The sequence below is a fragment of the Anguilla anguilla genome, chromosome 17 (assembly GCF_013347855.1).
Source record: "Anguilla anguilla isolate fAngAng1 chromosome 17, fAngAng1.pri, whole genome shotgun sequence".
Classification (NCBI taxonomy): Eukaryota; Metazoa; Chordata; class Actinopteri; order Anguilliformes; family Anguillidae; genus Anguilla; species Anguilla anguilla.
In genome coordinates this window covers 14,005,839-14,029,583 of record NC_049217.1, presented here as the reverse complement: position 1 = coordinate 14,029,583, position 23,745 = coordinate 14,005,839, and the positions used below count along the sequence as shown (strand labels likewise).

Sequence of the window (23,745 nt, the reverse complement as noted above, 5' to 3'; positions counted from 1 at the left end):
TATCAGCCCAGCGCCACTTTGGGAATCGTATTTTTAAAACGTGATTTGAATATCAAAGAAGTGGATAATCAACAAGAATTAACTGGGTCAACTGAGCTCAACAATTTTTTTCACAATTTATAGAAAGATGAAAATGACTGAAGGCAGAGCATTGTACTGAACAGGGTCTCATTCCTGATGGTGATATGTCTATTATATCGAATGCACTCTTTCATTAAGGGAGAACACAGTTATACACCTGATGCGTCATCATTCATAAAGTGGTCCAGCACCCAAAGGAAACCAAAATAAACAGATCTCATTAATACATTGATGTGAACCATCTTTTCAACAGACCAATAAATATATGCAAATCTTGGCATAATTAGGTTCGAAAATCCATTTCATGGGATAATCAGACTTTAAAAAAAAAACATTTTTAAATGGGGTTTTTAATCAGATCTTATGATATTAACTTGGTAGATACTTAAAGTGCATTTATCAGTGGAAAGGATCTGAGGCTAATTCTAAGCATATCAATTACTCGACCTTCAACCAGAGCACAGTAGGTTCAAATCCCTGACAGGAATTTGGCGCCTTTGAAGACCTTTAACAATACCGGCAACTGAAAAGGCTGAAAGCTATAAATGGTCGCAAGAATTTCACCTGTGCAGCCTCAAGGAATTTAGCATCTGACAATAAATATCACTCTGGAATGAAGTCAAACTAAATTGCTAAACATGCTTTCCCTTTTTAGCACTTTTATGTGCCTCCAAAGCAAACTCCTGCAAAGAAGCCACACAGACGGCATTTGCTTGGAAAAACAGACACTGCTCATACTTACTAGGCCATTTTACCATCGTTACCAAGTATAATTGGTTAATTTGTCAAGTGCATTCTTCGAAATTACTTATTTTAGTTGCGAATGACCTACAAGTTGTCCACTGCTGCCACTCATTAACTGCTAGCTATCCTCGGGACACTTTATACTATTTACAGAGATTATACAGTGTAAATACAAACCAAACATTCTAATTTGATGGCTGTTTTTTTTTCCCGCAGATAAATGCTTTCTTGAGGCTCAAAGTATATTATCCGAGAAGATTCACAGACTGATAATAGTTATTTTTGGTCATCAACTGCAGTTGTTTCTCAGCTAGGTTTGTGGTCGTTTCTCCTCTCTTCCCCACCAGTGGTAACATCTCTAGTGAGAGGGTTCCAGGGGGCTTCTGCTTAGAGATGCTGGACCAGTGTGCAGTCTCTCCTAATTGAAATTAATTACCACTGAATCTTGAAGGACTGCTGCATACCCAAATGTAGATCTGGCTTGAGGTAGCATTAATCACACTACTGGGGTGTTAAATTGAGGCCCAGATACCAATTGCAAACATCATTCACTTATCTTATCTATGAGACTGGAGTTACAAACAGGACATTGTTGATTTAACTTGTCTCAAGAGTTGTAAGGTGATAAAACAGTATACATATTGGCTTAACTCCGGTAATTGCATTTATATGCATGTAACATCTGCCATATGAAATAAAAAAGAGACTATCTTTATGAACTTTTTTGTATAAAGGTAACGCAAATATGAAATGAGATATGGTGTTAAAAAATAAATGTTCTAAAATGCATATGCAAATATTTATGAATTTAAAAAAAGTCATTAATATTTTTTTTTTGTTTCTCCCAAAACTCAGCAAATCCACACTCCATGCAATTACATTCTTAATCTAAAGGAGAGATAGGACCCTCTTATACAAACATAAATGCAGTTGGAGAGAGGATGCAGGAATGGAAGGGACTGTCTGAACCAGTCATTAGCATTTTATCATCATATGAGCATCCAGCACAACACAGAAGGAGGCAGAAATTGCTTACGTAATGAGCCAATGGTGTGTAATGAGCTAATCGTGTGGTGATAGCTTGACTGAGTACTGGCCAATCAGAATGCTTCTCACATCCCCATCAAATGAGCAGTTTCTCCATCTCACATTAAAACTTCACACTCAAGGGCACTGATAAATTACCATGGCACACGTACCATAGAATATACGTGTCGGTACATTTTGACAACTAGAATATTCCGTGTTACTGATAAGGTTGTGATTTGGTCATGGAAGCCTCCATTAAGCATACGGAGTATGGTAGACTGATCAACACATTACAATTAAACATGAAGCTTTAATTAGATTGTTCCATCCATACAATCCTGGCTTAAGACAAGCTCTCAGTGCTGTGCAGGTATGGTTTGGGAGCTGGGGCATGCCTTATTTAACAGTGGTATGGGGAATAATGTAAATGCCTGTCCAGTTTGAAAATCAAACCAGATCAGATGTGAAAAACATTTCATTACTTTTTTGTTTCGTTATAAATACAATGTACGTATAAAAAGAAACCTGTGAACGCAACTGCCTGTAGTTGAAAAACTTTAAACTCATTCGACATTCTGACGAAAGAAAAAAAAGCATATAAACGTATTCGTGCTAGGAACAAAATGGATATAGGCACCTGTATCAATTCAGTAAATGCTAATATGTAAATATGTGGGAAAGAATTTTGAATAGCATGGTTATGGAAATCAAGTAAGAGCAGTCTGATCAGTTAACTCACAAATCAAGAGCTCCATCTAGAGGCTGAGACTGAAAATGCAGGAGGGCCTCCCTCCCCGCCCTCCCATCCCAGGGAGAATGTCTGAAGAAGATAAATTGATGTTTCATGAAATGGCTTCCTGGTAGAATGCTTTGGTATAAAATTTTAAATTAAATGATGCAAAGGTAGCCCATTAAAGCTGCGAGTTTCCTTTGCGTGCAGGAAAATTTTGAACTCCTTTAAATCAAATGTATCATATTTAGACTAGATGTGAAAATGTGAAGGGAAAATGGGCAGCAAGTCAGCCTCTGGAGAAATGTATGCTTAATAATTGTGAATGATAAAACGGTCGCACTTTATTACATTATAATTAGGACATCCATCAGACACTCTTATCCACGAGGACTAACGGTAGATTGCATTACAGGAGTACACACATCCAAATGAAAAATGGTAATAATTACTCAGAGTAAAACAATTTGTACACAATTTGACAGTGTTTAAAAGAAATTATAAATAAATAAAGCTAAAAAAATAAATAATAAAGAAACACATATGGCACAACGTCAAACAGGACAACACTCTTCTCCTCCTCTTTCAGTCCTATAGCAGGCAATGTTTGAACAGAGAGTGCTCAGAGAAGGAGAATAATATACACAGCTTGGATAAGTGTCAGGAGAACTAGACGTATAACCAGAAGGTTATGAATTCAAATCCCGGATGAGCCTCTTTTGATGATTGAAAATATATATTTTTTAAATATGTGCACATCTCATTATAGCTCATACTGAGCACAGTAGTCCATTATAAATGAAGGTTTGTAACACTAATGAACACTAGTGCATTTGTATTCTGTTAAACAGATAATGTTTTGATCCCTTGGAATCTTTGCCAGGTCTAATTTATATGGCGTTCAGATACCCCAAGGCCTAGCAGCCACATCACATGACTGCTGGTACAACATGTCACATGTTGACAGTGTCAATGTATTACATGTGAGCTTATGAGTGTTGCAAACTTTAGTTTCATTCTTCCTTTTTTCAGGTTGCATATAACTTGAACTGACTCCATAAATATTTTACTGCAAAATGGGCAACATTCACATTTTATGTTCCCCATAATGTGGGCATCTGATAAATGGCAAGGAAATATTAAATGGGTGATCTGAATAATATTAGTATACACCGCATACATTATGTATCAGATTGCTTAGAATGCAGTCTCTGCAGAGCCATAATGTTGGTGTAACATAAAACCTAGCATGCAAAATCTTTCCATATATAAAATTGCGGTTTAGCTGAACTGTTTTTTTTAAAGCGACGATCGTTTGAGTTATGATAAGAAAAGTTAACAGTGCAATGAGCGGGATGGGGCCCAGGAAGGTTTTCACATGACACTGGCAATAAAACAAAGTGGCACGATCCCACAGAGAGCAGACAAGAGAGTGGGTTTTACTGTCTGGAATAGAATGTCAGACATTTTGAGCACAAAAAGGTCTTCCTTCGGCCTCATCGCTCAATCTTCCCAAAGTGTCAAACTCCATGGTCCTTTGCATCCGTAGTCTTTATTACCTTTACGAGCGAGGGGTTGTCAGCACTTTCCATTGTCACTAAAACCAGGCTGTGAATACTGCATGACAGACATCAAACTGACAAGTTACCCTCACAGACTATTAAAAAGCAAATTGCTAAATGTTTTTTGCTCGTATATTTCACTTTCACACCGTGTAGTCCACTTGCATGTGTGAGAAATGGAATGGAATATTATAATTTACCCTCGAAAAACAGCACAGGAGAGTGCCAGCGCTCTAATTTCTAATATACTATTATTAAATGTAACAGCATGCACCCTGAAATTAGTTTCATGTCCGTTCACCATAATTCCATTTATTTTGATGTCTTCATTTTTTTGTCTGTTGCTGGTGGTAATAAAATAAAATATAAAAAAAACTTCCCATTTTAGGACTTAATGAAAAATCTTTTTATATTCTGTTACATTATGTGCTGTTAATACTGAAGCCCTTCTTGTGCAGGCATACATTTAACCTTTTTATTTTTATTTCATTTTCTTTTTTGGCCTCTCCTTCATGATATTGAAATTGAATCTATTTTTATCCAGACCCCACGGAATCAATCTAATGACATACGGTCGCAACAGTATGCTACAGGCAGGCACAGAGGTTAATTTCGCCCAAAGCCAATCTGCCGAAGAGCGCGGACAACGCGACACAAACGGCGGTGAGCGGTTACTTTAATAAACTAGCGGACGGCCCTCAGACTTGAGCCGTAATTGAGGGAGACCGCTAACGTCTCAGAGGATTCACCGACGAACCGCGAGTAGAAAATGAACTCATTTAGAGACCCGATATCCAGCTGCCTCCGCTTCGCCGAAGGTCTGCAGGCCTTGCTTCTCTGTAACCTGCGGATGCACCTCTCGGGTTCTTATGCGATTTATCTCCCCGATCTCGTCTCGCCCGGCTGATTGTCTGACTGGAATGAGAATAACAGCGTAGGCTTGTTAGGATGCCGCCTAGGAGAACCGCCTTAACGCAGAGTCTGTTTCTACTCTGAATTTGCTTGGCAGAAATCCTGCTGGTAGCAATGCTGTCTTGCTTTTTAATCACAAGACTAAAATGATCACACTGTGGTTTTGTACCACCTCCTCAATTAAATATTTATCATTTGACAGATTGCAGTGGTTCTTCAACACACTACTGTAGATATATACATGCATGTCTAATCCTGATAGCATATCTGGGTCTACATGCTGTGAGATGCAAATTATGTGTTAAGTGAAATGCAAGTATTAATTACCAAGGATGAATAAACAAGGAAAGGTTTACAAACTATTGTTTTAACATTTATCTGAGGACTCTTCTTAGATCCCCAGGGATCCGTCACCTCTGGTTTTAGTACATCCATCACTGATTGTGATTTATATAGTGCATAAGAGCACAGTAAAACAATTACCTGAGAATACACAATCTTTAGCTGCCATTCACGATTGCCCCAAAAAGTCATATCAAATGAGTGCTTGAGCAATATTACATAATGAAGAGCACAAATATGCTCCAAATCCAGAAATTCATTTAAACAGTAATTTCATATTGTAAGTTGCAGCTTGATGCCATGTTATCCTGTGCTAATTAGTGGGAATGCATTTCTGTTTACAGGACTGTTACTGTTCTATGGTTTACTGGAAGTGCATCAAAACCAAGTCCCAAATTACACCCACACAACCATCATAGGCAACATAGATGAAAACAGTTAAACAGCGTTTTTAGAAAGTAGTTCCGATTTCAATCTTTTGCTACAAAAATACAGCAAAAGATCGATGTTTGGCTCCTGATATTTGGTTCCTTATTCTTTGCCAACTATGTGTCATAAGGGATCAATGGCTTGCATTCAGTTTGGGAACGATTTGAAGTAAATGTGCATGATTGATGACAGTTTGAAATGGTTTCAAATGAAATCAATAAACACAATCTATTCCAAAAAATAATATTAAAATATATGATGTCACTGACATAATGGTATTTATTAGCAATATAGCAATAAATATTTGGCTTGTGGGTTCAGGCACATGATAATTATATAAAATAGTTTTTATTTTTTTTTTAAACAGCTTGATTCTTTTTGAAAAACCTTGCGAGGAAATACAATTCAGCGGACTCCTTTCGGCTCGCTTTGGGCTTGACGATTCTAACCTCACGGAAGGCATGCGCCAGTCTGCTTCGGACCTGGTGGGCCAGACCCCCGTCCCAATATTTACAGACCAGGGAACCGCCCGGTCCCAGGACCCTCCCGGCCAAATCTACCGTTGACAGACACATGGCCACCAGTCTTTCGTGGTCCAGTTCTCTGAAGCCGCTGGCGTTGGGGGCCATGTCGCTCAGAATAACATCCGCCTGGGCTTTGGGGAGAAGCTCTTGCAGCTGTGTTTGGGTGGCCGGGTCAGTGACATCATTGAAGGACAGGAAGTGGGCTCCATCTAGTGGTGGGATGCGGAGAAGGTCCACCCCAACCACAAAGCCAATAGGAACTTCTGCATCTTGGGGAGAAGAAAATGTGAGAATTAGCATGCATTTACTTGATACACACCATTTTGGAGAATAATTCATATAACTTAGATTCTCCACAGTGCAGATGTCACACAGCAACATAATCAGAGAAGCAATTCAGATAAGTGCCTAGCCTGTACAACAGCACTGCTACCACTCCAAGCTGGAACAGTAAACTTGTGATTACCGGACTCAAATACCCATCTCTTCACACTATTCCAAAACCACGTGACACAAATAGTGGATTCACCCTGCTATTTTTTCATGCAACCACGTAATGGAAATAATACGTAGCTGTGTGCTAATATTATTATAAATCCAAGGTTAGATAAAAGTGTATCATTATCAGTGCATCATTATCAGTGCAAGAGAATTAGCTACTCACTTGTCCCAGCAGAATTCACTCTCTGAACTGCAACCTGACTCCATGCACCTGGAGCAGCTCCGCAATCGATGACACTGTACCCAGGCTTCAGAATTTTGTACTTATCGTCGATTTCCAGAAGTTTAAAGGCACTCCTGCATCGATAGTTTTGCCCGTGAGCGGCTTTCACAAAGGGGTCGTTGAGCTGTCTTGCAATCCAGCGCTGATCTGAAGCACTTTTCCCTTTCAGGTTTTGTGGTATCGTTTTAAAAGTCCTGGCTGAGTTGTGCAGACACGATTTTCGTAACACTGACGAACAGTACATCGTTTAAATATGCGCTCTCGTTCAGAAAACCTCACAATTCATTCAAATGAATCAAATAACCCTGCATTTTCGATCTGCCCCATGTGTTGACGAAAGTATCCTGCTCGCTGACTACGTAAAATAAATTGCTTTTCCTGTTTCCAGCCGAACCACTTTGACTGTAGTACACAGTTATCACATGGTTTGTTCTAAGTGCGCGAAGCAGATACCGCGGGAAAGAGTACACTGTTGCAATTGCACACTGTAATGTATTTGGGATGCTGATCATTTTTACATATTAATATTGTAAAGTCTCTGTAGTTTTATTTCTAACGAGCTAGTAAGTGATTTTAACAATACTTATTTTGTAAACTTGGTAAACGCTGAAAGGTGGGTACATTCATTTACTGACTGACTGTTAAACGTAGTATTAGAAAACAAACGCATGTTTTCTTGATCCTGGAAGTTGGGCTAGCATCAAGAGATTGTGCGAATGCCTTAACCTGTGGTGTAGTCATAGACTGTATAAAAATGTAGTCTTTAGCTCAATGGATACACTCAGTTGTTTTCTTGAGTCAGGCGTCAGGATAAATACGCCAGTGTTCAGCTGAGGCACGTTTCTAACAGTTAATGCGCCCTGTGCATGAAATAATCCTGAGTCGTGACCTTGCACATTCAGTCTACTGCAATAATAGCTGCGCAGCTCGAAGACTGAAACGTTACTTCTGGTTGCAACTGTCTCAGGGGAAAATCTTTGCTCCTCCAGAATTAATGGAGGCCTGGGACAGGCTTTAATTAGTATGCTACGTTTGAGGAGAAGAAATTCTGGAATAAAATGTACCAATAAAGAATGATCCATATTCATGTTTTATGCAATTAGATGGTACAAAAAGTCTGCCAGCATTTTGTTCATGGGTGGTAATTTCAGATGTAACTTTAGCATGTTGTGTTGAATCAGTGCTGTTGAGATAAAAAACTTTCCACATAGCTCACCTACAACAGCCAATCCACTCACTCCAAATCAAGGAGCATGCACAGTCTTGATTTTAAAATATTTACAAACTGTGTACCGTTGTCAAATTTTGTCCTCAGCAAACAATGTTAACCTCCAAGCTGTTGACCCTGGTCTTGGTGGTGCAGCCTGGTCGGATACTTTTGGGTATGAAGAAAAGGGGATTTGGCGCGGGGAAGTGGAACGGTTTTGGCGGAAAGGTCCAGCCTGGGGAGACCATTGAAGAAGCAGCCAGGCGGTGAGTAGCAACGTTTAGAACAACAACAAAAAAAAGGGTATTTGAAAGATGTTTTCACTTCCACCATGATTAGAGTTTTCAAGTAAATATCTTCTGGGGACATTTGAAATGTGTGTGTCTCCTGAGATGATTCATGGTAGTCTTCAAGGTAATGGGGATGGTGCAAGGACCTGGTGCAAAGCACAGGTCGCTACATTTAGATACCATCAATGTGCATATAACATTCAGTAGTTGTTGAACTTGTAATATACTTATTAATCTATCAAGATGATACTTTTTAGTAAAAAAAAAAGACAGTAGCAGTAAAATCCAGGGCACACATACTTTGTACTAATGCATTCTGTTAGGGTAGCTTACAAGGAAATGTTCTAGGTTGCATGCAAGCCAAATAACTAACACAAATCATTTTTACATACAAATCACATACAATTTTCACTGCAGTTCAGCTTCACCAGAGTGTATTGTGTTAGATTCTAAACTGTGTAACACGCATACTGTGGATCAAGCTCTTCTTTAATAGGAAAAACCAAGTGACTCACAGAGTACCAAATTAGGCTTGTGATTTCATTGGAAGTTATTGTGCAGTTATTGGACTAAGTAGTTCTCTCTGCCTGCCATTGTCTGTGCATAGTGAGCTGCTGGAGGAAAGCGGTCTTACGGTCGACTCGCTGGACAAGATCGGGAACATCAAGTTCGAGTTTGTGGGAGAGACGGAGCTGATGGACGTTCACGTGTTCCGGGCCGATTCGTTCAACGGTGACCCGACGGAGTCTGATGGTAATGTCTCCCAGCGTGATTTCATCTATCCGTTCATTTATATGTAAGAATGTAAGCGAAACCAGAAAGATGTTACAGCACAGTATTCCCTGTCTGTATGGGTGCACTGAGCATCCCCCTGTCAGTTTGCAAATTCGCAAAACTTTTTTCCACCAGGAGTAGAATATGAACTAATCTTTTTTGCTTACTCACCTGAATGGAAGTTGTATGCCGATATTGCTGAAGTCAAAACTGGCTAGCCCAGTAGCTTGTACATTAAAACCACCAGTAAAAGTCATTGGTGACTATCGTTTCCTGCCAAGAGCCTCTAAATGTGTGTCCTTGAAAAGTAAATTATCTTTCATCTTCAAAGATTCCCTTAAATTTCACAAAATCTTACCACTTGTTCTTAAAATGTCATTGAAAAGTAATGAAAAACGTAACGTGATTTGAGACCTGTTCGCAGTAAGAGACGGGTGCGTTTTTCGAGTGCCTCTCCAACAGCGTGTCCCTCGTCTCTTGCAGAAATGCGTCCGCGGTGGTTCGACTGGGAGTCCATCCCCTTCGACCAGATGTGGGCGGACGACCATCTCTGGTTTCCCCTCATGCTGCAGAAGAAGAAATTTTTGGGCTACTTCAAGTTCCAGGGGCACGACGTGATCCTTCACCACCAGCTGGATGAGGTGGATGAGATCTGAGAAGCACTGTATAACAACTTTCAGAAGAACCTGTCCCCTGCTCACACTGAAACCGACGCCTACGTTTGTTCCGAATCCGATAACGCGGCCACACCCTGCCTCGGCCAGTGGGACCCGTGGGAGAACTGCTAGTTCTGCAGAGCAGAGTTAGCAGCTCTACGGATACCGTTAGCAGGTGTACGGTATCCGTAGAGCTGTCCCATAATTGTAAGCCAAAACTGTTAGCCTACATTATTGGAACCCCACCCTCCAGAAATTTGAAAGGGTGTAAATTAACACATTCATCCTCTGTGCTCTCTGGCCAGGCCACCTGTTTCAAGTCCGCAGTTCGGTGGTCTGCAGATGGGCTGCTATCGTAGGTAGTCCACAGGTGCCCGACTGGTCCCTATTGCGCCATAACGAGGGTTAACCTTGCCAGCCGAAGCCATCCATTCCTCTTCAGCATTGTGGCCAGTCATGCCCCTTTCATTAAAAAAAGCATTTAAACTAATGAAAGCCGATGAAAAACACAGTAAAGCAGTACTGTAAAATTTTAACCCTGTGATTTTTGGAATGTTTTGTTTTTTCAAAATTCTAAGTCAGCGTTCTAGAACTCTGTTGCTTTCTATTACCAGTGGTGATTGCTACACCAGCATTAGAATGTTCAGTTAAGAACATCCTAATTACACATTTGTGATCTTACACCTTTCAGGGGTAAATATGGTCCACTTAATTTTTGATGAATATCTGTGAACTTTTGGTTCTGTCCCTTGCGATATACAAATTTGAACTCAAACTGGGACCAGAGCTTGGCGGTGAAGTGAGCTGAGAAAAAACAGATTAGGCTAATCGGTTCGCTGAAGTGGCTCATTTTGATTTATGAATTAAGCGTAAGTAACTTTAGTCAAATTTTCCTATTCAGAGAGCACTTCAGTTTAGCAGAATTTTCAACACTCATTTCTGGATCATTTTTCAGGCCTGCCCAAGTGTGAGAGAATTGGTGATTATGATTGAGAATCTCTCTTTGCCAGCTAGCCAATGTGCTGTCACGACCGCACTTTGAAACAATTATGAATATTTCAGCGACTCATCCAAATGTTTGAATTTGGCCGAAATCAAATATGCACTGAGAATACACTTTTCATTCATCAGTGGGATAAGTCTCTAAGAAAGCCTTGCAGTTTCAGCCCTGTAGCACATAGTTGCTACCTCTTATGAATGGGATTGTAATATTATTGTAACTTGGCTCAGGGATTACATTGAGCCATCTTGCAAACTTTGAGAACCACTACTAAAGACAACCAGGTACTTTTGTTGCAACATTAGACACCTTGGTTGGAAAACAGGATTGTGCTTGTTTTAAAAGGTGTTCACTGTTTTTCAGGGTGAATTGTGATTTAAAATGCCTTTCAGTACAAGCGGGGTTGGGTCAGTTAGCCAAGACCTTTCTTCTAGCCTATTGATTGAATTTACCCACAGTGACGACCTTGGTCCTTCACTTCACTGTTGCAATTTTTTTTTCTTTGTTTGAAAGAAAGCCTTTAACAGGTAATGTTCTTGTATTTGTATTTCTTGTATCAGCTTTAAAATGGCTGGCCCATCTCATATACTGTACAGAAATTGATGTCTGAAAAGAATTAAACAAATTTGAGCATTGTCCAGAATGCACAGGTGCCAATCGAGAATGGGCTAATTATGGTTATGGTTATTATGTAGACATGGAATCGAAAGTGTGTTAGATTACCTTAACCCTTTGAAGAGCAAATTGGTTTAGAATGAAGTCGGTGTTCTAGAACTCCATTGCTTTTGCTTACCGGTAGTGGTTGTTACATCAGCATTAGAATGTTCAGTTAAGAACATTCTAACCACATATTTGTTATCTTACACCTTGAAGTGTTAAAGGGGACATGAAGCTCCGAAGTCTCTGCAGACCCGTCACCCCCGTCCCACAGGTGGACTCCGCCATTTCAGAGCAGCCAGCCAGCGGCACAGTCGTAGCAGCGTCCTCGGAGGCAGTTTGTGAAAATTAATAAGTTTTGTTCCGTAATACTCGTTTGAACATCCCGAGGCAATAAAGTACAAAAGGACCCAAGGGTTCTTGGTTTTGTATTTTCCTCCCAATTCATTGTCGAGCTCATTGAAAGTCAGCAGTCTAGTAATAGGAGTAGCATGAGCTGCCAAGACAAACCAACCTAGTGATGTCACAACCTAGCTTGTTCCAAGATGGCTGCACCCTAGTGCTAGTAGTTGCAAAAAAAAGCTAACTTTATTTTTCCAGCAAATACTGGTGAATTTCAGATTTGAATGCAGGGCTATATTTTATTTTAAGGTCAAAAACAAATGAACCAGAGATGCATTGCTGAGTGCTTCACATCCTGTTTATGTCAGCAATTTATTCTCTAAAATAAAATGAGAAACACTAACTCCTTGGAGAACAGTGGCCAGTGAGAAACCATTTGAGCGCACTTGCCAAAAAAGTTTTGCATGTCTAGATGAATTATTCACAGTGGAATTGAGGAATATGTGTGCTGCTTGCACAAAGGCAGATTTGAATGTCTCTGGTCAGAAAAGCCGTCTAGACTAGGTGCTGAACACATTTACTATAATGGTAATGGTGTTATAGTCGAAAAAACATTCCACCTACAAGATTTACAATTAATGATATGGAGCAAAACCCACTAGCATTTTCTAGTCACTCATTTTCACACCAATCAGTTCCGGTCCAGCTTGCACTGAACGAAGAGAAAATATGGTGTGCTCGTCTGAATCCCAAAACCAAAGTTTATACAGATGTGTTTGTAAATGCATTACATGCATTTAGTGGAGCATTTATATATCGTTTCCTATTGTAACTGGAGTCACACACGCACATACACACACACATACACACAGACAGTGCAGTCCTATTGTGTGTGGGTTTTAAAAATTGTTCATCTGAAGAGCATTATTATTATTTTTTTTAAATACATGTGATTCAAATTCAAGGTTCAATTATAATTTATGAATATCCCTGAATGGATTTAAAACAGTCCTCATTTCTAACAACATGGTTTGTGCTCTGTGCTCTGGTCTTGGGGTCTCCATGAAACATTTCATTCTGCCCTGTGGATATGACATGAAGGACACTTAAAGTGCAGCAAGTGAAGTGCAGCAAAAATATAATAATTTCAATTTGTCATGGAGCTACATGTATAAATGGGCCTATTCTAAAAATTAAAAATAAGAAACTAATTTTAAGATTGCAGGTCCATTGATAATGCCAAAACATATATTTTATATAGAAGTAATACATTTTATTTAACCATTTTTTCCAGCCATTACATTTTATCAAATACAAAAATGACAACATGGACTTTTGATAAAACAAAAAGAAATGTCCATTTGACCAGCAGAGGGGTATGTAGAGCTCTGGAAATAACCCGTTGCATCACAAATGGTTTTTCAAATAAATGACAAAATGGAATTTATATTGAGATGCTTTATACTGACAAAACAAGCAAGCAAAATATGCATGTGTATCTGTGTAATCAAAAATACACATGATATAAATGCAGAATTTTGAACGATCCATCTCAATCAACTCCAAAGTAAACAGAGACATGTGTTTTGCGAGTTCAGCTGCTCAATTAATTAGGGACAATAAAAACATTGTGTAGATTATGGAACAATATGTAGAGACAAATCCTACGTCGTATTCCAGTAGGGATGTTAAACATCTGTCACAATTTCAGCGACATGCCTCTTGTAATTTCTCCCACTTGGTTCAGAAAGCCCCTGAGGGCAGGTTTTTCCAATGTCAGAGGGGTGTGCAGCAGTGTCTGGGTTACGACTAGCCTCAGTTTGTGAACGTGCCAAGAGAACGCTGCGTAGTACAGTCCCTGCTTTCTCTCCATAACATTCATTTTCAAAATTGTTTAGACAATTCCACGAATGTTGCTACACTTCTGGGCTCAGTTCTGAGCTGAAATTTTAATCTTGGTTCCAATATGATCCTTTAAAAGTCATATAATTGCCACAGCTGTCACATAGTGAATCTCCCTCTTTCCTCCTCTAGTGCACCCTCTTGTGGCTTTCCTACAACACTGCAGCAGATTCACTGCTGACGACTTGAAGAAAACCATCATTTAGAAATGACTAAATGTGCTTGTTCTGGTGTATTTTTTGGAATCTCTTTTATTTATTTATTTTATTTTATTTTATTTTATTTTATTTTATTTTTTGAACAAAGCACAGTTAATGGTGTTTTGTTTGTGAGCTTTGTGTATGAAAATCCCATCAGTGTTTGGTCCAGTAGATTCTTGCGGGTCATCTATTGCTACTTAAAATGAAAAGTCTGTGAAAAGTGAACTCTGTTCACCTACTGGCTGGTAAAAGGAGGGGAGGAGACACTGTTGCTGTACCCCAAAAGACGGCTCATCTTTGGTTGGAGATTGTTCCATAATTCACCCATCTAGTAAAAGAAAAAGGCATATTAATACACACACATTTTATTTTGCTTCCGCCAGTTAGAACCAGAGAAAAGTAGCCTCAAAAACACTTTAGTGAGCACTTTTCTGCTTTAAGTGAGCAAAAAAAACAAGTTTAATCAGAGCAAAAATAAATCTATGTCCTTTACTTTAGCTCCTAAATATCTGGCAGAAATCATTACTTAAAGCTCCTCTGGTGTTCTAGGTTCAAATTAAGTCGGGGCTCTTATACCAGGCCTGTAGCGTAACTTCCTCATATCAACCATGGTTAACAAATCAGGATTAGCGCAGAACTGATGCACTACGACTGACTAAAGGAATCGGTCACTCCCACTCCGCACCTCTCTGTGGCCCAGGATCTGGGAGCCCACCAGGGCCTCCAGGACGAGCGGGGCGAGCTGGAGGTAGGCGAACACCAGCTGGGTCTCCTGGTGCAGGCAGAACAGGGAGAAGTAGCTGCGCAGCTCCATGGCCTGGATGGCGTTCTCCTGCTGCGAGGGGGGGACAGAGAGCGGTGGGTGGGTGAGGTGGACGGCAGGAGGTGGACGGGGGCGTGGTCGCGCAGGCGGAGGGGGCGGTACCTGCACGATGCGGGACTCCAGCTGCTCCACGGTGGGCTGCTCTCTGGCCTGCGGGCCGGAGCTGATCGTCTGCCTCCTCATCACGCTGTGCCTCTGCTGCGCCCGCTGCTGATCCTGCAGGATGCCCTTCTCATGGCGCTCGCACAGGTCCTGCACACACACACACACACACATACACGTGCACACACACATGCACATGTGCACACACACATACACATGTGCACATGCACATGCACACACACACACGCACACACACACACACATGCGCACACACACATGCACATGTGCACACACACACATGCACGCACACATGAACATGCACATGCGCAAAAAGGACACACATGCACAAGCGCAAACACGCACACATTTTAATTATTCATTTTACACTGCAGTTCACAATTTATTTACTTTATCACCCTCCTGCAGGCACACACACACTTTATTCATTTAAGACTGTTGGTTACACTTCATTTAGACATAACAAAGATCACCCCCCCCCCACCCCCTGCGCACACACATAGATAATAGACACATTTTAATTATTCATTTTATATTACAGTTTAGACTTTATTTTGACATAAATCCCCTCCCACCACTCACACACAGACACACACAGAGGTACATATCCCCAAACACACGTACGCCCAGAAAATGCATTATTTCACATTCAATAAACTTTATGTAAATGCAAAACCAATTTTTCCAGAGGGTATTGAACTGCATCAGTTATCATTTTCAGCAACACGCCAGACTGTCCCCTGATTGAATTCTCCTCAGCTCATAGTGTTAGATTAGAGCCTTAGAGCCACCTCAGTCATGTCTGCCCTTCATGCTGGAAAATATACTTTTGACTTCATAAACTTTGAATTATTTATTTGCCTTCCAAATGGCGAGCAGCTGGCCTTCCAGAGACAATAACCTTTCATTCAACACAGGCAAACGCAGACACAACACACACACACACACACACACAAAACTCACTTCCTCTGACACACACCGCTGTTCAGAATAGTTTTATATAGTTTTTTTTTCCTCCTCGCAGTATAAAAATATATACACATCCATATAAAAAAGCATATGTGTGTTGCCTACAAATGACTAAATGACTGTCACTATATTGATTGATATACATTCAATCTATTCTCATGTCCTTCATTTTTTAACAACATATGTATTTTAGTGTTGCTTTTCCTAAAGTGTTAGAAGGTCTATGGTTACTGAACTGAACCATCAAAAACGCTGTTATTAAAACAAATAAAAGTTAGTGAAAGTGCATCATTTTCAGGCCTTTCTGACCTTGTACGACTGCAAAACATCCAGAAAGAGATTGAGTTTTTCCACAACTTCATCTTCTTCTCGTCTCCCCTTGGAAATAACAAATAAATGAAGATAAAGAATAAAAGCAATGAGTTGGAGCAGCTCCACCATTTTTTTCTGTAGCATTGAGGGATGCTAGGATTTAATAATCAAAATCAAAATTATTATTATTATTATCAACAGTATTATTATTATTATTATTATTATTATTATTATCTTCATCATCATCATCATCACTATCATCATGGGTCAATTGCAGCCTGTTTAGCTGGGGTATAAACCTCAGCTTTAAACCCCTGGACCACAGAACTGCATTACGACAGGAAAGCTATCCAAACCTGTGAAATGAGGATTAGCTGATCCAGCTGTGATGCATTTCTGTGGTTTAGCTGAGCAGGCTGCGGATGAGCCCGGGAGATTGCCACGCTCCATACCTGTTCGGCAGCTTTGTCAGCCAGCAGGGCGAACTCCCCGGACAGGCCCTTCAGGGACTGCTGGATGGTGCCCCAGCTGCAGTGGCCCCCGGCCGGAGAGGGGACAGACGACGTGCCCGAGCCCATCGTGCTGCCGAGCCACAAGCACATGTCATGTGACACTAATGCAACCATAGATATCGCAATGTAAGATTGGCTTCAATGAATACCAGGGCCGACCAGCGTGTCAATCCCAGCCATTAGAATGCAGGTTCGGATGCACGGGCAGTTAGCTAAAGGCATCTTTTAAAACTCGAATGCCTGAAGCTTCTGAACATCAGCAAAAAGTCTTTAAAAACACATTAAGTTATCTCCTCAAGGACATTCAAGTTATTGTTTTAAAATTTGTAGACTGAAGAATTGTTAGCTGCAGTTCTTCGGCTGTTCAAGTCACCTAGGGAAATTATGATAGACAATGCAGAACAAAATTAGTTATAAAAAGCAGATACAAATCAACTATGCTACGCTAAGCCTCCTATTTCCATTGATTGTTTTATTTTTCTCTGTTTAGAGTTCTTATCCAATTGTATGTACTGAAAATGTTTCAAACTGAAGTTTGTTCGAAGCCCCCGTGTGACCACATCACCACGTTTGGTGGGGGATGGGGGGTTAGGCAACCCAGACCCTCTCTTTAAAAGTTGGGCAGGGAGGGAGTGAAAAAAAAGGAAGAGGGGGAGATAGGTGGACCTCCGGACGTCCCGTGTAGAGCCCACCTGAGCTCCTTCCCAAACACCTGCAGGTCCGCGCTGGTTTCCCTGGATCGTTCGCACACCCTCTCCACCCTGCCTCTCAGCTTGTGGAAGCTGGAGAAGGTGTTCCGGATCAGCTCCCTGCTCGAGGCAAACTGGCCCTGCACGTCCGTCGGAAGGAAGTCCTGCAGCACAAGAGCGAGCCTGCTCATTAACCCTTTAACTGCCAGCTCTAGTGAGCGCTTGAGCTTCTTCTCCCATCACTATTTAGCTCATTTATCTTTCTGTGCAATTAGAAATGTGAACCAGTCGACAGACAATTAAAACACATAAATATAAGTCCATTATGTGCACAAATAATTGAAGAAAAAAAAAACATTTGAAAGCGAAAGCATGGTTGAGCTGCCAGCTGTAGGGTCAAGGTGAGCCCTGAGAGGCTTTTTCATAAACACAGGTTGATGAGGGAATTCCATTACTTAGAGGGGATTTTAAAATAAATGTGGAAATGCTGCTCAAACAAGGCACAAAAGAGCAAACAAAAGGGCAAACAAAAAGCTTAAAGGAAGCTTAAAATGGATTTAATAACTGTCCACCGGGTGAGTTCTTTGACCAGGCCGAATCAGCGAGGAGTGGAGTCCAGGTTAAGACAAACTTACCTTAGCCTGTGTGGAAATTTTGTTTGTCATAAACTCATCCCCTGTCTTTTTATAGGCCTCTCGTAGTTTGCATTGAACATCCTATGGAAGAAAAAGAGGGAACCATCATGCAAGGCCCTGCCACGATCACTTGTACCTACAGAGAAAACAGTCCCTGAAAGTCTACTAATTATGCAAGGAAACTATTCAAGTCAGGTGTACAGTAACCGTCATTCAAAGGAGCAGAAGGCCCATGCATTGATGATCGAATACTGTGTGCCCATCACCTTAATGATGAGAAAAGAGAAGCGGTAGAACATTCTCTTGGATAGCTGACATCTTTGCTTCAGGCACACTGAACAGCAGACAAGGCATCTTTTTATTCTTTCCAAACCACCCACTGTGGGGTTCCCCCTTTTCTCAGCTTCTCCCTCAAAGGCATTTCTTATTCTTTTTTTTTCAGAAACAAAGGAAATCACAAGTTCCCATTAGAAATTGTAAAGCATTGTATCTGTGTGAGAACCTGCTGCTTCTCTAAGCTCAGAGGAAACAGCAATTGTACCAACAGACCGAATGAGTCTGAATGAATCATAAAGATGTTAATGGAAGAGAAGACACTCTTTTACATTTTAGACGGTTAGCTGATGCTCTTATCCAGAGCGAGTTGCAATTAGTGCAAACGACAAAATGGCCTAGATTCATAAATCAGCCACATCCAAATAGCAATTAATGAGAGTGCAATGGTTGGAAAATAACACTCCAGCAATAGGTACTCCTTTGTCACAGGTGCCATGGTTTGCAATCGGCGTCAAGCTTCAACCAATCTTCCCCTTGTTTAGGGCCAAAATCCTATATCCGGCAAGGCAGGAAGCATCTCTGCTGTCCTGACCTAGGTGAGCCGGTAGTTCTACCAATGGGGTGCCAACAGGGAGAAGAGCTAAGTCCGGGAGGAGTGATGACCAGGTAGCGGTGACTAGCTAGCCCAGCTATGGTAGTGAGCACGACCAGGCAACAGTGATTCTGAGTCCAGTGGTCCGATACTGTACAGGCAGCTGCAACATTTGGGGCTGGTGAAAGATCCAGGTCATGTGGATGTGACCTCATTAATCCCATAATTCGGCTTATTATACCTGGAGCTCCAGTTTTCTCATCTTTCTGTTATCTCCATTAGCTGCTCTCTTTCTCCCTGTAATCTCTTCATATTAACCTGCTAATGGTGTAGCCGTACCATTACCTAGAACTGTGTTTCAGATTTCATTAACATCAAGCCTGAGAGGGCAGTGAGGGTCAGTTTATTGAAGTTTCACTTTATGTGGAGTAGTGGTTTCCTTTTTGTTTTGTTTCAGTTTTAATTTTCAAATGCTGCAATATTGCAGTGCCTGTGGACCTCAAGAAATGAAACTCATATCTTGTGGGTCTCTTCATTTTTTGAAAAAGAAAAAAGAGTATTGGTTTTTATGCATTCAGAGAAGGTGCAATGCTTAGGCATTTCTTACTTTGCTTGCCCACACAAAAGTGGCAAGAGCATCATTTACATATTACAAGTAGAAAGGATTTGTGATGCACATTGTGCCCAGCTAACCTCACCCAATGAAAACCTTCCATTTAGCCAAGGGGGGAAGCAAGCTAATCTCTGCAAAGGCTTTTTTATGTTTTTTTGCAAGAATCATTTAAAAAATATCCCTGGGCCATTTGTGAATGGCAAACTGTATTAAAACAAAGGTTAAATTGCAGGCAGTTAGACAAAGGCTAGTTATAACATACTTGTCCATAGATTTGAGTAAGGATTTAACTCAATTTTTTCACAATTTGTTTTGGTTTGTCGCAAAAAAAAAAGGAAAAACAGATTCAATCCCGCTGATATATTCAACACAGGATATATCTGCATGTCTTTGGACTGTGGGAAGAAACCAGAGAACCCAAAAGCTCCACACAGAAAGGCCCTCGGATGGAATTCAAATTAGCTACCTTCTTGCTTAGTAGCGACAGCGCTACTTACTGCACCATTGTGCTGCCTAATTTGAAACATGCTTTAAATGTAATAATGAGTAATTCGGTACTGGGACATATGTCACTGGGACCCTGCCATTGTACGCTTGAGCAAGAGCAACAATGCTTTGTTAAAAGTTGTGTGTAAGTTGCCCCAGATAAGAGCGTCTGCTAAATGCCTGTAATGTAATGTCAGGCCACATTCTAATAAGAGGTGGGTCCAAGAAACTATACGTGTGAATTAACTGGGCTGTTGGCTCAGAGAATCTGGGAATCTCTTCAAAAGAGTACATAAGAGAATAAGCGAATGAACAAGTGTGAAGTGAATGTGGTTGGGCAGGCCACGTACCGAGCCGTTGAAAGTGAGGAACGTCTTCACCAGCTCGTCCTCGGAGAAGAACGGGTGACGCGCCACCGTGTTGATGAACCTACGCAGGGCTCTCCGGCGGCCCTCGATGAACTCCCGCTCCGAGGTGAGCACTGGCGAGAGACAAAGACACACCTTTCAGCAACGCGGTCTAAAGACTGACAAAGGACACTTTGTACTGAGAAACACAAACACAGCTAAAAACGCAGGAATAAAGGAATAATGACATCTGTGTGACTTCCCCTTAGCCTTCAAAAACAAAGCATTTAATTTCACTTCTGCTTGTGCGATACATGATCAATTCAGACATTCAGAGAGGGGAATCCCCTCTGTGGATACCGCATTTAAGACGCAACTCCAGTGTAGTAGACTATATAACCAACTTTTACTCATCATGGCATAGAGTCTGAGCTTCCCCCAGTCTGTAAATCTGAGCTACACCACAACCCGCCTCATCAAAGACAGAAGACTTAGCAGCCAGACTCTCTTCAAGCAACATCCACTTGCGCTACCATAGAGGACTAAAGTCCACAAAAGGATTCAGCCAACACAGAGATATTCCTGGAGATCTACCATCCTGTAGGTTTTCATTACAGCCCTAACAAAGCACACCTCAATTCACAGCTATAGATCTGCAATGAGCTGCTAATTTGTGAGCCGAGTGCCAAGTTAGGGTTGAAATGAAAACCTACAGGATGGAACAGGGCTGGTTACCAGTGGGCTAGACAGACTGTCCCACTCCCGTCCGTGTACCTCCTTTCAGCTTCCTCTTCGGGGGAAGCGCTGGCACCGCTCTGTAGGGAAACCTGTGCAGCAGGACCTCGTGCAAGACGTCAAAATCGGTGTACCTCCGATAGACAGATATTTTGAAACGCTGGAAAAGGTCAAAAAGGTCAAATTATACACAGCAGGGACACAATTCTCCCACCAAAACAGTTGATGCTGTAGTTTTTAGGAAAGTACAAAACTTATGATGGCTGGTTTCTCTTTTCTCTCATGAGATTAATCATGGCTTGATTACAGATCAATCGTTACGCATTTACGTGTGATTATTGATGCCTAGCAGATTTAAGCTGACTTACAGGCAGAAAAAAACTTACTGGCTGGAAACACAAGGCCCTGGAGATATACTTACAGTGGTGGATGTATACAGGGCAGCTGAGGTGAAGGGTTTTGCTCACAGGCAGTAACAGTATATCACATTCACCGTACATTTTGGCATTCAGCAGATGCTCTTGCCCAGAGAAACTTACAGAGCACAATATGGATTTATACTGGACAGCTGCTCACACAATTCAGGTTAAACACATTGGTCAAGGGAACAATAATTTCCTGTCAGGTTAAGCATTTTCCACAAATCCAAAAGAGCAAAAAAGGATTATCTGACTAAATACTATTAATAACAGCATTCAATAAAGAATGGAAAATAAATGATCAAGTTATTACCAATTTATTATGAATTCATTGATAATTATTATAAGTTGCATTGCAACTATGAGGAGCTAAGAATAATATGCGCAGTAAGATTAGAAGGCACAGCAGCATTCATAAACAACATAATGGCCTTGATCCGTAATGGTAATGCGGATAAGTAGCTGTCACCCACCTGACTGGTGACCTGGTACTCCACGTGCTTTAGGAAGAGGCCTTTCTTCTCAGGGATGAGCTCCACTCGCACAGTGTCCCTCTCCAGCAGCTGCGTCAGGCTCCGGGCCACCAGCAGGGGGCTCTCCCGAGCCGACTCCATCCCCAGAGCGCAGCGGGTTGTCTCGGCTCCCCCGGCCTCGGCTTGGCGAGCTGTGCCAGAGTGCAAATTAACGCTCGCACCGCAGACAGCACCCCGAGGCAGAGTGCAAACAAACCGCACCGGGAGCCAGAGCGGTCGCGCCAGCCTCCCGCCCACTGGCAGAGTGACGCCGTATCCCAGCAGCAAGTCAAAAATCAGGTCATGTGACCGCCTCAGATGACGAATTTGTCAGCGGCTGGTCTTAACACGCTCGCTTTTTGCTGGGAAAGTCGACCCAAACAACAAGGGACTCAGAAAGAGGAAATAAAAAAGAGGATGGAGTTCCCCTTTAGGTCTAATAGCTTTGTCTATTGGTGCATGAATCGCTATCTCATACAGAATCAGCAGTATACAAGTATGTTGAGGGCCACTGTCGTAACACTGAGGCGATAGACTAATCATAGGAATTTAGGAGCAATACCCAGGGCTGTGCAAAAATGAGGAGGTACACAGCTATGAGCTTTCTGAAGCAACAAAAATTTTAATGTATAACTCATTTTTAGCTTAAATATATACCTTCACACGTGGATGAGAACTAAAGTACAACTCATGTATTTATGAATAATGTGATGAAAAATAAACACTTTAACTGCAACTCCATGGCGATAAATTAAGGGACAAATAAAAAGGCGTGCATACAATGTGCTGACTGACTTCCCTTTTTGAGTAAAAGGGGATGCACAAATGCTATGCATGGAGATTTTTGGAAACTACCAAACAAATACAAGGTTCCATGTGTCTGAACTTTTAAACACATATTTTCTTAAACAGATGATACTAGTGCTTCCTCTTGAACTAGCTGTGTACATTGTAATAGGACTGACAGTCTCCCCGCTTGCAATGGACTTTATATTTAAGCTTGACAATCAACCTGAAAAGCAGCAGTTCCTTGATTTATCTTTTGTGTGTGCCTTACATTATGATGATCGTACTCAAGCTGCATAAAAAGTGAACAGCAAAGACTGGCTTAAATCTATACAGCTACTCAAAATGGTGGACAAATGACATTGAATCCAGGCTTAACAGGCAACCAAAAAACACTCACTGACGAGGCTAAACACTTATTCATCTACATATTTTACAGCTTTATTCATTTGTTCTTTTCACTTCATCTACAGTATTTTATAATTACCTAATATGCTGTTCTCCCGTAGGTAGACACAAGGCTGTGTTCCTTTGTGAGCGCTGTAATGTTTTGTGAAGGCACAGAATGCAGAGATTTTTTTAACCCATGTCTTCTACAATCTGCAAAGAGCAGTTAAAAAAAAAAAAACCTTGATTCCACCTGTCTACCTCATTCTTGTTACTGGTTCAGATTACACAGATGTAATATCCATGCAATCATTACCTACAATGGCCCTGCGTAAACAAGTCCAAGGCGTTTACTAAAGGTTGCTAACCCGTTAATGTGCAACTTTATATGGACGGGCAAGCCAGTTGTCTTCATTACACAGCAAGG

At 41.1% G+C, this 23,745-nt stretch overlaps 3 protein-coding genes across 3 annotated transcripts; 1 reads left to right on the top strand and 2 right to left on the bottom strand.

Annotated features, from left to right (window-relative positions):
• Positions 1 to 2,903: 2,903 nt before the first annotated feature.
• On the bottom strand, positions 2,904 to 7,458 carry mrm2 (mitochondrial rRNA methyltransferase 2). The gene is made up of 2 exons (XM_035398480.1): positions 7,018 to 7,458; positions 2,904 to 6,622 (listed from the first exon to the last, which is right to left on the bottom strand). The coding sequence occupies exons 1-2, from the start codon at positions 7,319 to 7,321 to the stop codon at positions 6,189 to 6,191; spliced, it is 738 nt and encodes a 245-aa protein (XP_035254371.1). The 5' UTR covers positions 7,322 to 7,458; the 3' UTR covers positions 2,904 to 6,188.
• nudt1 (nudix (nucleoside diphosphate linked moiety X)-type motif 1) lies at positions 7,446 to 12,406 on the top strand. The gene is made up of 4 exons (XM_035398481.1): positions 7,446 to 7,690; positions 8,393 to 8,550; positions 9,182 to 9,327; positions 9,832 to 12,406. The coding sequence occupies exons 2-4, from the start codon at positions 8,399 to 8,401 to the stop codon at positions 10,002 to 10,004; spliced, it is 471 nt and encodes a 156-aa protein (XP_035254372.1). The 5' UTR covers positions 7,446 to 7,690; positions 8,393 to 8,398; the 3' UTR covers positions 10,005 to 12,406.
• An 897-nt stretch (positions 12,407 to 13,303) lies between these two features.
• snx8a (sorting nexin 8a) lies at positions 13,304 to 22,472 on the bottom strand (the record flags this gene model as incomplete). Its single annotated transcript, XM_035398905.1, has 10 exons — positions 13,304 to 14,433; positions 14,791 to 14,940; positions 15,031 to 15,180; positions 16,327 to 16,395; positions 16,782 to 16,911; positions 17,534 to 17,694; positions 18,166 to 18,246; positions 20,483 to 20,613; positions 21,254 to 21,374; positions 22,107 to 22,472. Coding segments are annotated over 10 exons (1,452 nt in total), but the record flags the coding sequence as incomplete, so codon positions are not given.
• Positions 22,473 to 23,745: the final 1,273 nt, after the last annotated feature.